The following is a 15,111-nucleotide window of genomic DNA, read 5'->3' as shown; positions in this document are numbered from 1 at the left end:
AGGTAACCTGTGGTATGTAGATATTTGTTCCCCTTTATGAAGTGGATATATCCAGGCAGACTCTGTCTGTTGAGGATTCTGTCAGCCTTGCAGGGCAAGTTCTTTTCAGTGTGTGTGTGTGGAGGAGAGTTACCATGAACTGAAATCAGCTTGATACAACAGAGTTTGTGTGTGGTGTGGGTCTATCCATATGTGTACGTGGCTGGGCACCTAAGCCCCCCTGCATTTCTCAGCCACCTTTATCAGTAGTCAGGAGCTCTAGTGACAGAGATGTACCATACTGGGCATTTCTGCTATAAAAGGCCTATTTCATGTGCTGAAGAGCGAGGATGTCAGTTTAAGGACTAAGATGTGCCTCAGCCAAGCCATGGCATTTTCACTTGCTTGACCACTGTGGCCAGCAGAAAGAACAAACAAAATCTGTCTTGGAGGAGGAACAATCAGCGTGCTCCTTAGAGGCAAAGATGGTGAAACTTGCTTCTCACATCCTTCAGGCATGTTGTCAGGAGGGGCCCATCCTCAGGAAAAGGCATCATGCTGCGTGAGGTGGAGGATCTGAGAAGGACAGGAAGAGCCTCAGAGAGATGGATTGACATGGTGACGGCAGAGACGGGTGGGAGCATGGCAGGAATGGTGAGAATGGTGCCAGGGTTGTAGGGTTGCAGCAAATTCATGGTTGACTGTACAGCTACGTGACAGCAGCAGCAGTGGCATAGTAGGTTACATGTGCACTGCTGAGGGGAAGGTTAGTGCTTTGAATCTTCCACTAACTGTAGCACAAAGAAGCACTTGTCTCTTCCTAGAAAGATTTACTGCCTCAGAAACTCAGTGGAGGACCACTCACTGTAAGTCAGAAAGGAGTTTAGCAGGAATAAGATGAACATTTTTTTTTAAAAAGGAAAATGCACCAACTAACCAAACTTTGTTATTTGAGTGAAAATTTACAGAGCAAATTGATTTTACAGTGTAGAGTACATACACATATTTCACGAGCTTGTTGTAATGCTTACGTTGTGACAACATTTTTCCCCTCTCTATTGCTGTTTTCCCACTTGCACTTACCTTTCTTTCCTATCTCTTCTGGTTTTTGGAGCTTCCTCCCTAGGCAAATGCCCTTTTGAACTAATATGGTTTGCCTATGGAGTGGGTGGGTACCTCCCCTGGTATTACTTTTCACCTTATAAGCCTGTCTGTCGTTTGACTGGAATTAAGTCACACAAATGATTTCACTTCCAGTTGTGAAGCGTAAATAAGGGCTTTAGTATCTTAGGGGTTCCATTTGTCTCTGACAGTCCAATAAGCCTGATCTTTCTATTATAATTTTGTTTTTTTCCCAAATTTCCCCCCTTCTGTCACAGTCCTTCTTTTATGATCTCTTTCAGGGCTCCAGCACTGGTAAGCCAGGCACCATCTATTTATTCTGTCTCACGCTTGTGCAAACTGACACTTACTAGGTCCATTAGTCCTCTGTACTAGTGTTAGTTTTCTCACTCCTCTACACTTTGGAAGGAGAGAAACCGACAGTTTGCATCTTAGGTGATCATTCTCAAACTTTTAAGACACCAGTTACTACTCATCAATGTAGAATATAGAGAGTTGTCTTTTTGGTCTTAAAATAATCCAAATACTTTTATCTCTATCTGTCTGGTTCCAAAGTCTGCTGCTCAGTTAGTGCTGAACCAGCATGTGAAGAGAGGTGTCATTTAAAGGGAGTAAGTATTTTTTTTTATCAAAAAGCAGACTGTAACCAGAAAAGAGTTCATTTGGCTTTGTAAGATTATTTATGAACTATGTTAAAACGACACACATAATAACAACAACAACAACATGTTAAAACGACATAGTTGTTCTGGTGGTATACCATCATATTGGAACCGACCCATAGCTGACCCTCTGGTGCGTTTTCAGAGACAGTTAATCGCACAGGAGGAGAAATTGCCCATCCTTTTCCCACAGAGCATCTGATGGACTTGAACTGTGTGCATTTGGGATTGCAGAAGAGCTTCTTGCCACTAGGTCTGGGAATTGATTAATTCAAAAGACAGTTTGGCACATGAGCTACAGTAGACTGAAAACTAGTGACTTGAACACATTCTAAAATTAATTTTGATGGTTACACAACTCTGAATATTCAGAAAGCTTTGAATTCCACAATATAAAGGATGAGTTGCTTATTTTAATGATATTCTAATATATTGTTGTTGTTATGTGCTGTTGAGTCGCCTGTGACACCTAGCGACCCTATGCACAACAGCTCTGGACTCTGCACTCTGCTGAGCCAGTCTCACCAACTACAACACACCTAACCCCATTGCCCCAGTTACCTTGTCAGTCTATCTCATATAGTTGTTACAAAACCATCACATTCCTTTATAGCTGTAACATTTTGCATATGACCAGTGGATCTTTCTTGGGTAAGCCTTCAGATAGTCTTTTGATTCAAGTATGACATTTTAACAGATTGTGAACCATACTTTGTAAAATAGATGTTTATTCCTGGTGTGTATTTGTTTTTAAGAAATTTACCAATAAAGCTGTTGTTTTAAATAGATACTGATTAGGATTGCAATGATGTAACTGAGTACTGTTCTCATTATTTTAATTGTCCCTCTTGTCTTTTCTAATCCCAGCATGTTCTCTCCTGATACACCTGCAGCTCACCTTGTTCCGCTAGGAAAGCTCTATAAACTGTGCACTTTGGAGAAGCAAGTTGATTAATTTATGGCTTCTTTGCTGTCATTGAGATGATGTTTTGGAAAGAGGAAAGGGCCTTTTTTCCTAGTAGTCAAAACCCCCCAAAAATAAACTGACTCATAGCTGACCCTCCAGGGATCTTTCAAATTGTTTGAGAGGAGATTACCCGTTTTTCTCCCAAGGGGCTGATGATGGGCTTGAATCACTGGAGGAGGGTGAGGTGGGGCCTTCTGTTAACAGTGAAACTCTCTGAGAATTATCCTACCGGCATTCCTCTGTAAGGAGACTATAAGAATATATCATCTCAATGTAATTTCACCCGATCATTGTCTGTGGAATGAATGACTGGACAGTTCCCCCTGCCTACTCTAGATGGTACCACTCTTCACAACCGTGGTTCTTTTTCCACGGAACCATGAGGCACGGTGACATCTATTCATCAGTGTATCTGTGCAAACATGTGCACCTGAACTTTCATGCCTTGCCCTTGAAATAGACAGTGATGAGAATGAAGAGTTTAAATGGTACAAACATTTAAGATTCATAGTAGTGGTTGTTGTTGTTATGTGCCATTTAGTCGCTTGTGAATCATAGCGACCCTATGTACAACAGCCCTAAACCCTGTTCTGTCCTGTGCCAATTGCACTGTCTCCGACACACCCATCCCGATTACCCCAGTCACTGAATCAATCCACTTCATAGAGGGCCTTCCCCTCTTGAGCCGTCCCTCTGCCCTCCCAAGCATGATGTCCCTCACCAAGGACCTGTCCCTCCTTATACCATGTCCAAAGTATGTCAGACAAAGTCTCAGAATCCTTGTCTCCAAGGAGCAGCCTGGTTAAACCCTCTCCAGGGTGAATCTGTTTGTTTTCCTGGCAGTCCATTGTATATTCAATACTCTTCTCCAGCACCACAGCTCAAAGGCATCAATTCTCCTTCTGTCCTCCCTAGTCATTGTCCAACTCTCTGATGCATAATAAGTGATGCAAAGACCATCACCTGTATCAGTTGCACCTTAATCTCCAGAGTGACACACACATGGTATTGTTGTTGTTATGTGTCATCGAGTCATTTGCGACTCATAGTGACCCTATGTCCAAGAGCCCTAAATGTTGTCTATCCTGTGCCAACCTAGCTGTCCCAAACACACTCATTCCCACCACTCCACTCCAGAATTGATCCATGTCATTGAGGGTCTTCCTTTCCTGCGCCGTCCCTCCACTCTCCCAAGCATGAGGTCCCTCTCTAAGGACCAGTCCCTCCTTGCAACATGCCCAACGTATGTCAGACGAAGCTTCAGAATCCTTGACTCCAGGGAACATTCTGGCCTCACCCTCTCCAGGACAAAACTGTCTGTTCTCCTAGCAGTCCATGGTATATTCAACACTCTTCTCCAGCACGAAAACTCAAAGGCATCAATTCTCTTTCTGTCATTCCTATTCACTGTCCAGCTCTCTGATGCATAGCACGTAATTGCAAAGACTATATAGCCTGGATGAGGCGCACCTTAGTCTCCAGCCTGACATCGTTGCTCTTCAGTACTCTTGAGAGGTCCCTTACAGCTGACTTTCCCAATGCAATTCGTCTCCTGATTTCCTGGCTGCTATTACCAAGAGTGTTGACTGTGGAACCAAGCAAACTAAAACTGTTAACTATCTCAATCTCTTCACCATCCATACTGATGCTGCCAATTGGCCCAGTGGTGAGAATCCGTTTTCTTGATTTTGAGCTTCAATCCATATAGGAGGCTGTAGTCTTTGACCTTCTGCAACAAGCACTTCAGGTCCTCCTCAGTTTCAGCGAGCAGGGTTGTGTCATCTGCATAACGCAGGTTGTTGATGATTCTTCCACCAATGTTGATACCACATTCCTCCTCGTACAGCCAAGCATCTCGAATGATCTGTTCTGCATACAGATTGAAAAGGAATGGAAACAAAATACATCCCTGACAGACCCCTTTCTTGATTTTGAACCATCCAGTGTCTTCCTGCTCTGTTCTATTTGGAATCTCATGTCTACCCCAGAGACCCATGGGGGAAAAAAGGCCTGGTATTTTACTTCTTTAAAAAATATCAGCCACTAAAAATCCCTATGGAGAAGCACAGTTTTGCTTGTGGAGTTGCCCTGAATAAAAATTGACTCAACAGTGATGGGTTCACTGGATCTGAAATGGCATTTCGAAGATACATATCTCCTTAATTTAGTGATGGTTGAGGGTTATTACTCAAGAACTTAGCCTTATTTACTGATTTGTTTCTCGCTTCCTGGTTGTAGGGAGAGAAAAGGAGCCCACGCATGCCTGTGCTTTTAGGTTACAGACACTGCTCGTTTATTGCCATCCTGTGTTTCCCTGATTGAGAGGGGAGGACCTTGACTAGATTGCAGACTCCAAAGTCAAACCTAGTGGTCCTAGCAGGAGGAGTTTTTAGCAGACCACAGGCCTGCCTTCTGCAGTGTCAGACAGCCCCTTTTAGAACAGTGAGCTCCCATTTTTCTGAGCAGGTGCCCAGGAGCATAGTGACAGGAGCCAAACTCCATGACTCAGAGTAAGCTGCTGTGGACATGAGGGGGACTCTCCCTGCGTATGAAGCTGACAGAAGACACTTGTGGTTCTTATCAGTCACCACCAGATGTGCCCAGCTGTTTCACTTTCTGCTCTATCTCGACCACGACCATGCATACTTCACCTTCAAACCAGCAGTTAACGTCATCAAAACGAATGTGTTTATACTCTCGAGCCCTGGGCTTTTAGCAGTTGTGTCAGTAGTCTGATCACAGAGGCAGTGCTCTTGCGTGGCACTGAATCTGGGGAAGTCCAGGCCCTGGAATGAATTTCCCCAGACTTACTCAGGACATCAGGATTTAAAGAGATACCGGTAGATTCCTGACTGATCTCTCATGGAAGCCTGTGTTTTCTTCAACCCCAGCTGAACAAGTAGAGTGGGCTGAGTTTATCCACAATTTTGGCTAAGGCGTCGTGAGCTTGTTTTGGTGGGTTGGCAGTTTGCCGAGCCCACTGACGTTTTGTGCCATTTCTCAGATATCCCTTCAGTAACAGTGCTGTCAGGCCCGTTTTGACTCCGTGATCCATGAATGCCAGAGCAGAGCTGTGCACCACCTGCTTTGCAAAAATCTGGATTTTTAAAATGTATCTGTCTGGACTTTTTTTCCCCCCAAGAAACTTCTGGGAGGATTCAAACCTCCAGTCTTGCGGCTTGAGGCCCAGCATGCTAACTTCTGACAACATCCTGGAATTCCACACTTATTTAAAACAGGCTTTGGGGTCAGCTTGTATAAGAGTGCAAGTTTTCTTCCAAAGGCTCAATTCTTTACTAAAATGTCATGTCCTTACAATTTAGTAGCAATTTTAGGCATTCTGGAATGAGTTGGTCTATTTCCTTTATCTTTTTCATTACTTAATAGGAGACTGGATGGTGCAGTGGTTAACGTGTTCTGCTGCTGACTGGGAAGTTCAGCCACCAGCCCACCCAACTGGAGAAAGATGATGCCAACTATTCCTATAACAATTTACAGCCTTGGAAACTGTGTGGCAGCCTGTCTCTGGCCTTTGTGCTGTTAAGACTCTGAATTGACCCAATTGCAGTTGCTTTGGTTTTATTAGTGATAATAAACTAATGAATTTAAGTCTGTGTACCTGGAAAGAATTGAACCTGGAAAAAGGCATATTGTTCAAAAGAGTACAGCCTGTGAGAATTGTTATAGGAAAGAAAAGATTGGATTGGTGCTGGGTGCCATCAAGTCAAGTACAACTCATAGCAACTCTTTGAACAGCCAGCCTGACCCCTGCACTCCCGCCCTATCTTGTGCCATCCTTCCTTCTCTTAAACACTCAGGCTTGTTTCTGAAGTCACCATGTCAGTCATCTCATTGAGGCTCTTTCTCCTTTGCTAACCCCTCATCTGTCCCCGCCCAGTGAGTCCCTTGCCTAGCAACATATCCAGAATATAAAAGATGAAGGTTTATCCTCTTTTGCCTCGAAGGAGCACTCCAGCTGCACTTTCTCCAAGACATTCCTACTTGTTCTCTTGGCCGTTCCTGGGGATCTTCAGATTAGGAAGTTCCTCTAGGAACTTTATTAATAAATTACTAATATTATTAGTTTATTAAGAATTTTTTATTAATCAAACCATTATTACCTGTACTTTGTCTTCCTGTTATTTATAGAAAGCTATAATTACATAACATTTAACCCAAGTAGCGCAAATTTGCTATCATTTTATGCAAACAGTGTACATTTTCTCTTATTTGTTTGCCACCTGCTGCCTATTCTACCAGAGGTATTTTCCTAAGTGGCTTTTATGCCTACTGGGTTTTCTTTAACACATCAGTGTTAAAAAACATAACAGAGCATAACATGTTTACAAAAATACCTCAGGGGTTGGCAAACTAATGTAGAAGGCACATGTTACTTGTATAAAAATACAGTACATAGGAAAATTGAAAAGTGTTAAGTGGAATATTAGCAATTTGGATGTTTATTTTCCTACTAGGACATCATCATAATTTATAGGTCATGAAGAAAGTAAAAACTGTTGTGTCTTTCATCCCTCTCTTCTCGTGTCACCTCACTTGATTTTTTTCGTTTTTGTTTATTCATGATTTTATAAGCATTTTTCCTTAACCTGTGTGGAAGATGTTTTATGACATGAATGAGGAAACCAAGGTTGAGAAAAGGTTGAACAACTTCCTGATGATGTTGTTGTTGTCGTCATGTACCGTCAAGTCAAGCCCCCACGAAAACAAATAGGTCTGTCTTGGAGAGGGTGAAACCAAGTTTTTCCTTGAAGGCTAGAATTTTGAAGCTTTGTCTCACATACTTTCAGCAGGTGGCTAGGAGATATCAGTCCTTGGAGAAGTACATCATGCTCAGAAGGGTGAAGGGACAGTTCAGGAGAGGAAGACCCCAATGAAATGGACTGATGTGATAACTGGGGCAAGAAAGGTTGGTGTGTTGGAATGAATGAGACTGGCTCAGGACAGGGCAGGCTTCATTCAGGGGGTTGTCCACAGGGTCACCGTGATTGCAGGCGACTCTGGCACCTAGCAACAATAACAACCATCAAGTTGGAACCAACTTATAGCTGACCTGTCATTGGTTTTTCGAGGCAGTAAACTGCACAGGAGATAGGCCAGCTGTGGATTCAAACAGTGTGCTTTTGGCTTGGCAGGGCAAGGCCTTACTGCTAAGCCACCAACGTGGAAGGCTTGTACTGTGCAAGCTCTGATTATGCACACTTTAGTAAAGTTAACCAGCTAGTAATTTCTTGATTTAGTCCCTTGCAGTACTCTGTTTCTCTCCCTCTCATTACTAGTATGGATCATCTGTTTATCAGTATATATAAAATATCTCTTTATATATATGTACTGCCTATGTATAGGTCTTTTCCTTAAATTAGTGACTGTGTGTTTTACATAAAGGCTTGTGGTATCTGTGCTTTGGAAATTCTGGTAAAATGCAACTTCAATTGCGTATTTATCTTTATGTATTTTGACTTAACAGGCAGAAAGCCTCTTTGAAGTTGGAGTGTCCTAGGGAGAAACTGTTCATTCCTTCCGTGTCATGAATGGTTTCTGACAGTAATTGGAGCAGAGAAGTGGCTTTGTGTCAGATTGCATGCTCCTTGCTGAGTTTGACTTGTTACATATTCTTTCTTTTAAAAGCCTGTTATTCAATTCCTTATCGTTGCTTTGTGTCTCCCCAGAATGGCTCCCCTTTCCTCACAGAATGTGATGATTCATCATGGCCAGACCCAGGAATATGTGATCAAGCCCAAGTACTTTCCTGCCCAGAAGGTGCTTTCGGGAGAACAGTCCACAGAAGGTGCATTCCCTGTGAGATATGGGCAGGAGAAAGTTGCCAGCCCCTTCCAGCGTGAGTATCACCTCATCCACCATTCCCCTAACTTAGAGTGCCATAGTTTGGAAACATTCGGATCAGTTGAGATTGTTTTTAACGTGTCACAGCAGATAAAATTCAAGCATCATTTTAAAAAAACCTATCTAGGTTCCCAGAACAACCAGACAGCAGATATTTAGCATGATTTCCTTTTTCCCCCTTGAGGAAAGGTTCTTTTCTTGGCTATTGGAAAGGAATTTGAAGCAACTTACCTTCAGTTCTGTCTTTCTAAATGGCAGCCTTTCCACCACACACTCATGCTAATTTTAGATCTAATCCTAGGTCTGATATTTTTATGCTGATAAAATATTTTCTTTAATAATAAGCTAGCCAGGATACATTTTTTTGGAGAGAGTATGAAGTCTCTGAACTATCCCACATTTCTCTCTGGGGCTCACCTGCATTGAATAATTTATTTTATTTGTTCTGAGGTCCACCCACCTTTCAGCATATCATGCAGATGGTGTGGCAGATTTTACAGTGCGTTTGTAAAGAGCTATTGTATCGGTGGCCAGCTTGGTTAATATCTCGCTATGTGGGAAGCTCAAGGACAAGGCCTGGCTCAAAGGGTGGGGAATGTGATGATTTGTGGTTTAGGTATTACAGAGTGTCTGCTGGCAGCATGTGGAGGAAGCTTTCTGGAGTGAAGCAGCAGACCATTCAGAGGCGAGAGCGAGCTGCACACTTCAGGTTCAGCAGCCTTCATTCACGCTGCCTCGCTACCTCTGCCTTAAGCAGAGGGGGAGGCGACTGTGGGAGGTGGAGCGGGACAGCCTGTCACCACCAGGAGCAGAGGTGGAATTTGTACTACTTACTGTCTGGCACCTTAGACGGCTGTGTCTGCTGTGCATTTGATTCCCTAGTTCAACCTCCCTCTCCCGATTTCTGCACTGGGCATGCACTGCTTCATCCTTCCCTCAAAATGGGTAATTTCCACCAAGAGTTTTCCAGAGAAGGTTTCCCCATCTTTTGAGAAAATTCTGCTCAGTGGTTGGAGGCTGGCATCTTGAGCGATAGTTTGGTGTGGTTTACAGGGATGGTGAGGAGAGGGATCACAGAGTGGGGAGAAATCACTTGATTGTCTCTTAGGGCACTTACTGGAGAATGGATAGAACTGTATTGTTTTTTAAGGCTCTCAGTTCTTTAGTCTAAGTGCTCAGTGGTATGTTTTCTTTTGTCTTAGTACCTTTTAAAACAAACAAACAAAAAAACCCTTTTAAAACCTGTTGGCATCAAGTTGATTCTGACTCACACTGATGTTCCGGGACAGAGGGAGCCTCATTTATATCAAGTTGGAACTGATTCGTAGCTGAACCTCCAGTGGGTTTTCAGAGGCTGTAAATTGCACAGGATAAGAACGCCTGTGGTACTCATGAGAGGTAGCTGGGAGATTTGAACCATCTGTTTCGGGTGGCAGCTCTACTCCCTACCCACTGGGCCACCAGGGCTCCCTATAGTTCCCAGGAGGGTTTCCAAGACTATCATAGAAACTAATGTTTTTTACAGAAACCACCTTTTTGTCCGTCATAGAGTAGCTGATGAGTTTAAGGTCTCAGACTCTTAGTTAACCATATGGGTCATCGTGGCTCCCCAAATACTCTTGAGTATGTTGTCAGGTGCTGTCGAGTCGTAGACGACTCATAGCGACCCTATGAATGAACGGCCTGAGCACTGTTCATACATAGAGTTTCCGGAGGCAAGCCATTTCTGAAGTGGATGCTGCTCCTGCTTCCAGGCTTGATTTAGTCGGGAAGCTCCAGCCAACACTGTCCACCATGGGTGACCATTACCACGATTGGCACATCACTGTCACAGTCTTCAGCATCACAGCAACCACAAGTTACCTCTGTACAGCAACGCACAGACAAGTGCTATACCACCTTCAGCTTGGTAGCTTTCAAGTATAGAGTATAATGTTTTTCTTATACTAACTTTAAAATGTAAGTGAAAAAACAGGTATTTTCAATTTTCTTATGTAGATGAACATTTTTAAAGGTTTATAAGTATATGTATTACACAAATTTTATAGATACACACACCCACACACACCCACACCCACACCCACCCATCACCCCATAATATATGTATATATACTTGTAGTTCTTGTGCCATAGTGCGCGCGTGCACACACACATTTTCAAAGCTTCATTTCTCTTCTGGAAGGTGAAATTGTATTTCAGAAATGAAGTTATGTTTCCTTTCTGCCGTACCCCCAAGTTTCCCACTCACTCTGTTTAAATATATTTTCCTTATTATGAGGAGCTTGTAAGGTGACCAGATACCAATGGTAAAGAAGGAAAAAAGTTGAAGCTGCACTGCAGGCACTGGCAAGAAATAAGACTTCAGTAAGAGTTTATGGAATACCAATTAACATATTTCAGCAAATAGATGCAGCCCTGGATGGGCTCAGTGGTCTGCCTGAGAAAATTTGAAGCCTGGCTACTTGACTGGAAGAGATCCATATTTGTTCTCATTTAAAAAAAAAAAAACGAACCAAAAAAACCCCACTACAACAACCCAAAACATATGATCCAACAGAGTTCTGAAATTACCAGAAAATGTCATTAATTTCACATGTTAGTAAAATTTTGTTAAAAATTATTGGATAATAGCTGAAATAGTACATTGACAAGGAACTGCCAGAAATTCAAGATGGTTCAGAAGAGGACATGGAGGCTGTTTGTTGACCAGACAAGGGAATACGGCACGGTTTAAAATAAGGAAAGGTGTGCATCAGGTTGGGTGCATACTCATTCAATTTGTAAGATGAGCAAATAATTTGGGAAGTAGGACTCTGTGAAGAAGAATGTGGCATGAAGATTGAGGAAGACTCATCAGCAGCCTGCATTATGATGATGCCACACAACCTTGCTTGCAGTAAGTGAAGGGAATGTGAAATACTGCAGAAAAGGCAGACTGCAGCCTTCAGCACAGATGCCATCTCAACACCGAAACCCCCAGATTCCTCACCACTGGGCCAATAAGCAACATCATGATAGATGGAGAGAATGAAGTTGGGATTTTCTTTATGTCACTTGGATCCACACTCAACACCCATGGTAGCAGCAGTCAGTGCATCACATTGCATGTTGTATCAGAAAAAAATCTGCTTATGAGAGACCTCTCCAGAATACTTACAAGCAAATAAAGTCAATTTAAAGACTGATGTATGTCTGCTCCAAGCCATGTTTTTGTTGTTTGTTTGCTTGTTTTTATTTCTTTGTGTGCATCTGGAAGTTAGGCAGTGAGTAAGGAAGGCCAAAAAAGAACCAATGCCTTTGAATTGTGGTGTTGGCAAAGACTCCTGCACAGCACATGGACTGCCAAAATAATAAACAAACCCGTCTTGGGAGGAGGTGCAAGCACGGTGCTGCTTAGAGGCAAAGATGATGAAAATTCATCTTGCGTCCTTTAGGCATGTTGTCTGGAAGGGCCAGTCGTTGGAAAGAGACATCATGCTTGCAAAGACAGAAGGTTAACAGAAGAGACACAGTCATAACAGGAGCTTAAACATGGCAGATATTATGAGGATGGGTCAGGATACAGTTAGGTTCAGATCTGCTCTTCATGGGATTGCTATGAATTGGAGCCAACACTGTGGCACCTACCAGCAACAATAACAACAGTAAAGTGAATTAAACTGAGGCATTTCCATAGTGATGGAGGCCCCCAAAGCCTGGCTGTTGCTAAAGAGAGGCTCAGAAGTATCTGAGAGTATCAGGCACGTGAGAAGGACAGGAAGGGAGATACAATAGCTAGAAAGTTTTTAGGAAAGTTTTAAAAAGGGATTTGGGGTGGGGGGGAAAATGGGGGAATTGTATACCAATGAAGAAATTTTTATTTTTCTTCTTTTTCTTTTTTAAAGAGAGTAGTGAACTGGAGGGGAGGGGTGGGCAAGGAGAAAAGTGCAGCAGTGAATGACTGGAAATCCAAAATATCTGTAAATGTTTATTGATATTAATTAAAAAAGGGGATTTGGGCAGGTCATTTTAAAGATCCTGAAATTTTAAAAAGGCTTGAGAATAACAGTAGGAAGATTAAAGCTGAATTGATGTCTGAGCAGTTAGGACATAAAAATGTCCTGGCTCCTGACATCCCAGCTCCGTTTTAGGTGAAAGAGGAGATTGTAAGGAAGCCTTGTGTGTAATAGATAGCGAAGAAAAGTTAAGAGCATACATCAAGCAGGAACTTTTATTTTTATTTTAGTGTGTGTGTGTGTGTGTGTGTGTGTGTGTGTACCATCTAATCAGATGTGGCTGGTACAGGAGGAGATTGTTCCTCCTTCTCCAGCAGAGCATCTGGTGGATTTGAACTGTGGACCTCTGGGATTGCAGTGCAGCTTCTTACCACTAGGTCACCAGAGCTCACTAGAGCAGGAACTTTTATTTTCTAATTTGCTTACACATGTGAGTGCTAGGAATAAATGAAAGGGTCCAGTCTATGGTAGTTCTCTAAAATCTTTCCATTTTTTAGAGAAATGCAGACATATTTTCTCACTGTGGAAGGGAATTCTGACTATTTTGACCACTAGAAGACATTAACATTAGTTGGGTATGATGTATCTGTGATGAAGCTGAGGACTTGAGTGAATAAATCAGCCCTACCAACATTGCATTGGCAGACTATGAGGGATGGAGAAAACATCAGGTTGGACAAAGACCAGATGTTGCCTTCCCCTATGGAAAAGAAGGGAAGAGGTTATTGATAGTCATCTTTGAGTTGGTGCCACCTCTTGGTGATCTTAGCTGCACAAAACATTGCACAGCTCATGGGATTGCTATGAACTGTAGCATTGTACAGTTCCATGCCCCAGAAAAGGGTGGACCCCTTTTGGAGTTCTCACTTAGGTAGGTTATTTGTTGGCAGGGTCACTTGTGTGGTGGGCTCACTATTAATACCTTGTGTACAGCAATAATGCTGCACGTCTAGATCCCTAAGCATTGCATAACTTCATCAGTTCGTAATGGGAGGAGACAGGTGCTTTTCAAGCATGACTGAATAAGGATTTGCTACTGGCAGCTGGTAAGAAAAATGAGAATTAATTGGGGTAATCAGGAAAGTAGTAGGGTTGATAGGTGGGAGATGAGGTTGAATACATTATAAATGTGTTGTTAAATGAAACACTAGAATATACGGAGAGGACAGGGAGAAATAAACTAGCATGTGGCTAGAGAGATGATCACTGTTGTGAATAAAGCATCTTTCTATTGGCATATCTCACAGTATCAGTGATAGAATGTCAAGCTTTTTTTCACATACACTTGATCGGCCATCCACATAATTTCTGATATATGTGAGCCCATTGTTACTATTATTGTACCAGTTTATCTTGTTAAGGGTCTTCCTCTCTTTTGCTGAGCCTCCACCTGCTCAAACATGATGTCCATTTCTCACGATTGACCCTAAAGTATGTGAGATATCCTTCACGATCCTTGCCTCCCAGGAGCACCCTGGTTGCCCCTTTTCCAAAACATATTTGTTTGTTCTTTTGACTGTCCATAGGACACTCAGTACTTTTATCCAACACCACAACTCAAAGTAATTGATTCTTCTACTGTCATCCTTAAGTCACTTTTCAACTTCCAGATTCATAGCAAATAATTGAAAAGACCATGGCTTGGATCAGGTGCACCTTAGTCTTGAAACTGTCATCATTGCTCTTCAGGTTGGGGAGGTGCTTGACAGTAGATTTTCCTAGTGCCACATGTCTTTTGATGTCTTGAATGCTGATACCCAGGGTGTTTTTCGTGGATCCAGGTAAAATGGGATTGTTGAGAGTTGCAGGCTTTCCCCCATCTCTCATGATGTTGCCTGTTGGTCTGTTGTGTTAAGGTGCTGTTGAGTTGAGTACAACTCATCGTGATCCTATGAACAAATTCGAACCCTGTTCTAACATGTGCCATCCTGATATTTCTGATATACTTGAGCCTATTGCTGCAGTCACTGGGTCAGTCCATCTCATTGAGGATCTTCCTCTCTTGCCGACCCTCTGCCTTTCCATGCATGATGTTCCTCTCCTAGTAACATACTCAGAGTATGCAAGATGAAGCTTGATCATCTTTGCCTTCAAGGAGCACTCAGACTGCACATCTTCTAAGACACGCCGGTCTCTTTTGACAGTCCACGGGATAATGAGTACTCTTCTCCAGCAGTGTAGTTGAAAGACATCAATAGTCTTCTCTTAGTCACTTATTCATCTTTATTCCTTATTCACTTCTCAGATACAGAGCAAAAGACCATGGCCTGAATCAAGTGCACCTTAGTCATCAACCCAACATCATTTCTCCTCAATAATTTAGAGAGTTCCCTGACTGCAGACTTTCTCAATGCAGTATGTTCCTAATCTTCTGATGGCTGGTACCAAGGGTATTGACAGTGAATCCAAGTAAAATAAAGTCACTGACACTTTGAAATTTTTCTACTTCTGTTGTGATGTTGCCTGCTGGCCCAGTGGTGAGAATTTTTCTTCTCTTATGTTGAGATGCAATCCAAGGCATTAG

The 15,111-nt window shown here is 42.6% G+C and overlaps 1 protein-coding gene across 1 annotated transcript in view; it reads left to right on the top strand.

Moving 5' to 3' along the window:
* LTBP1 (latent transforming growth factor beta binding protein 1) overlaps window positions 1-15,111 on the top strand; it is a 687,127-nt gene that overhangs the window by 249,061 nt on the left and 422,955 nt on the right. The window contains exon 4 of the mRNA XM_006882359.1: window positions 8,418-8,587. Within this exon, the coding sequence (XP_006882421.1) occupies window positions 8,418-8,587 (170 nt within the window). The remainder of the gene's footprint in view (window positions 1-8,417; window positions 8,588-15,111) is intronic.

This window comes from Elephantulus edwardii, unplaced genomic scaffold (genome assembly GCF_000299155.1).
Source record: "Elephantulus edwardii isolate Elephantulus edwardi_28Jun2011 unplaced genomic scaffold, EleEdw1.0 scaffold00019, whole genome shotgun sequence".
NCBI classification, from domain to species: domain Eukaryota; kingdom Metazoa; phylum Chordata; class Mammalia; order Macroscelidea; family Macroscelididae; genus Elephantulus; species Elephantulus edwardii.
This window is presented reverse-complemented; position numbering and strand designations above follow the sequence as displayed.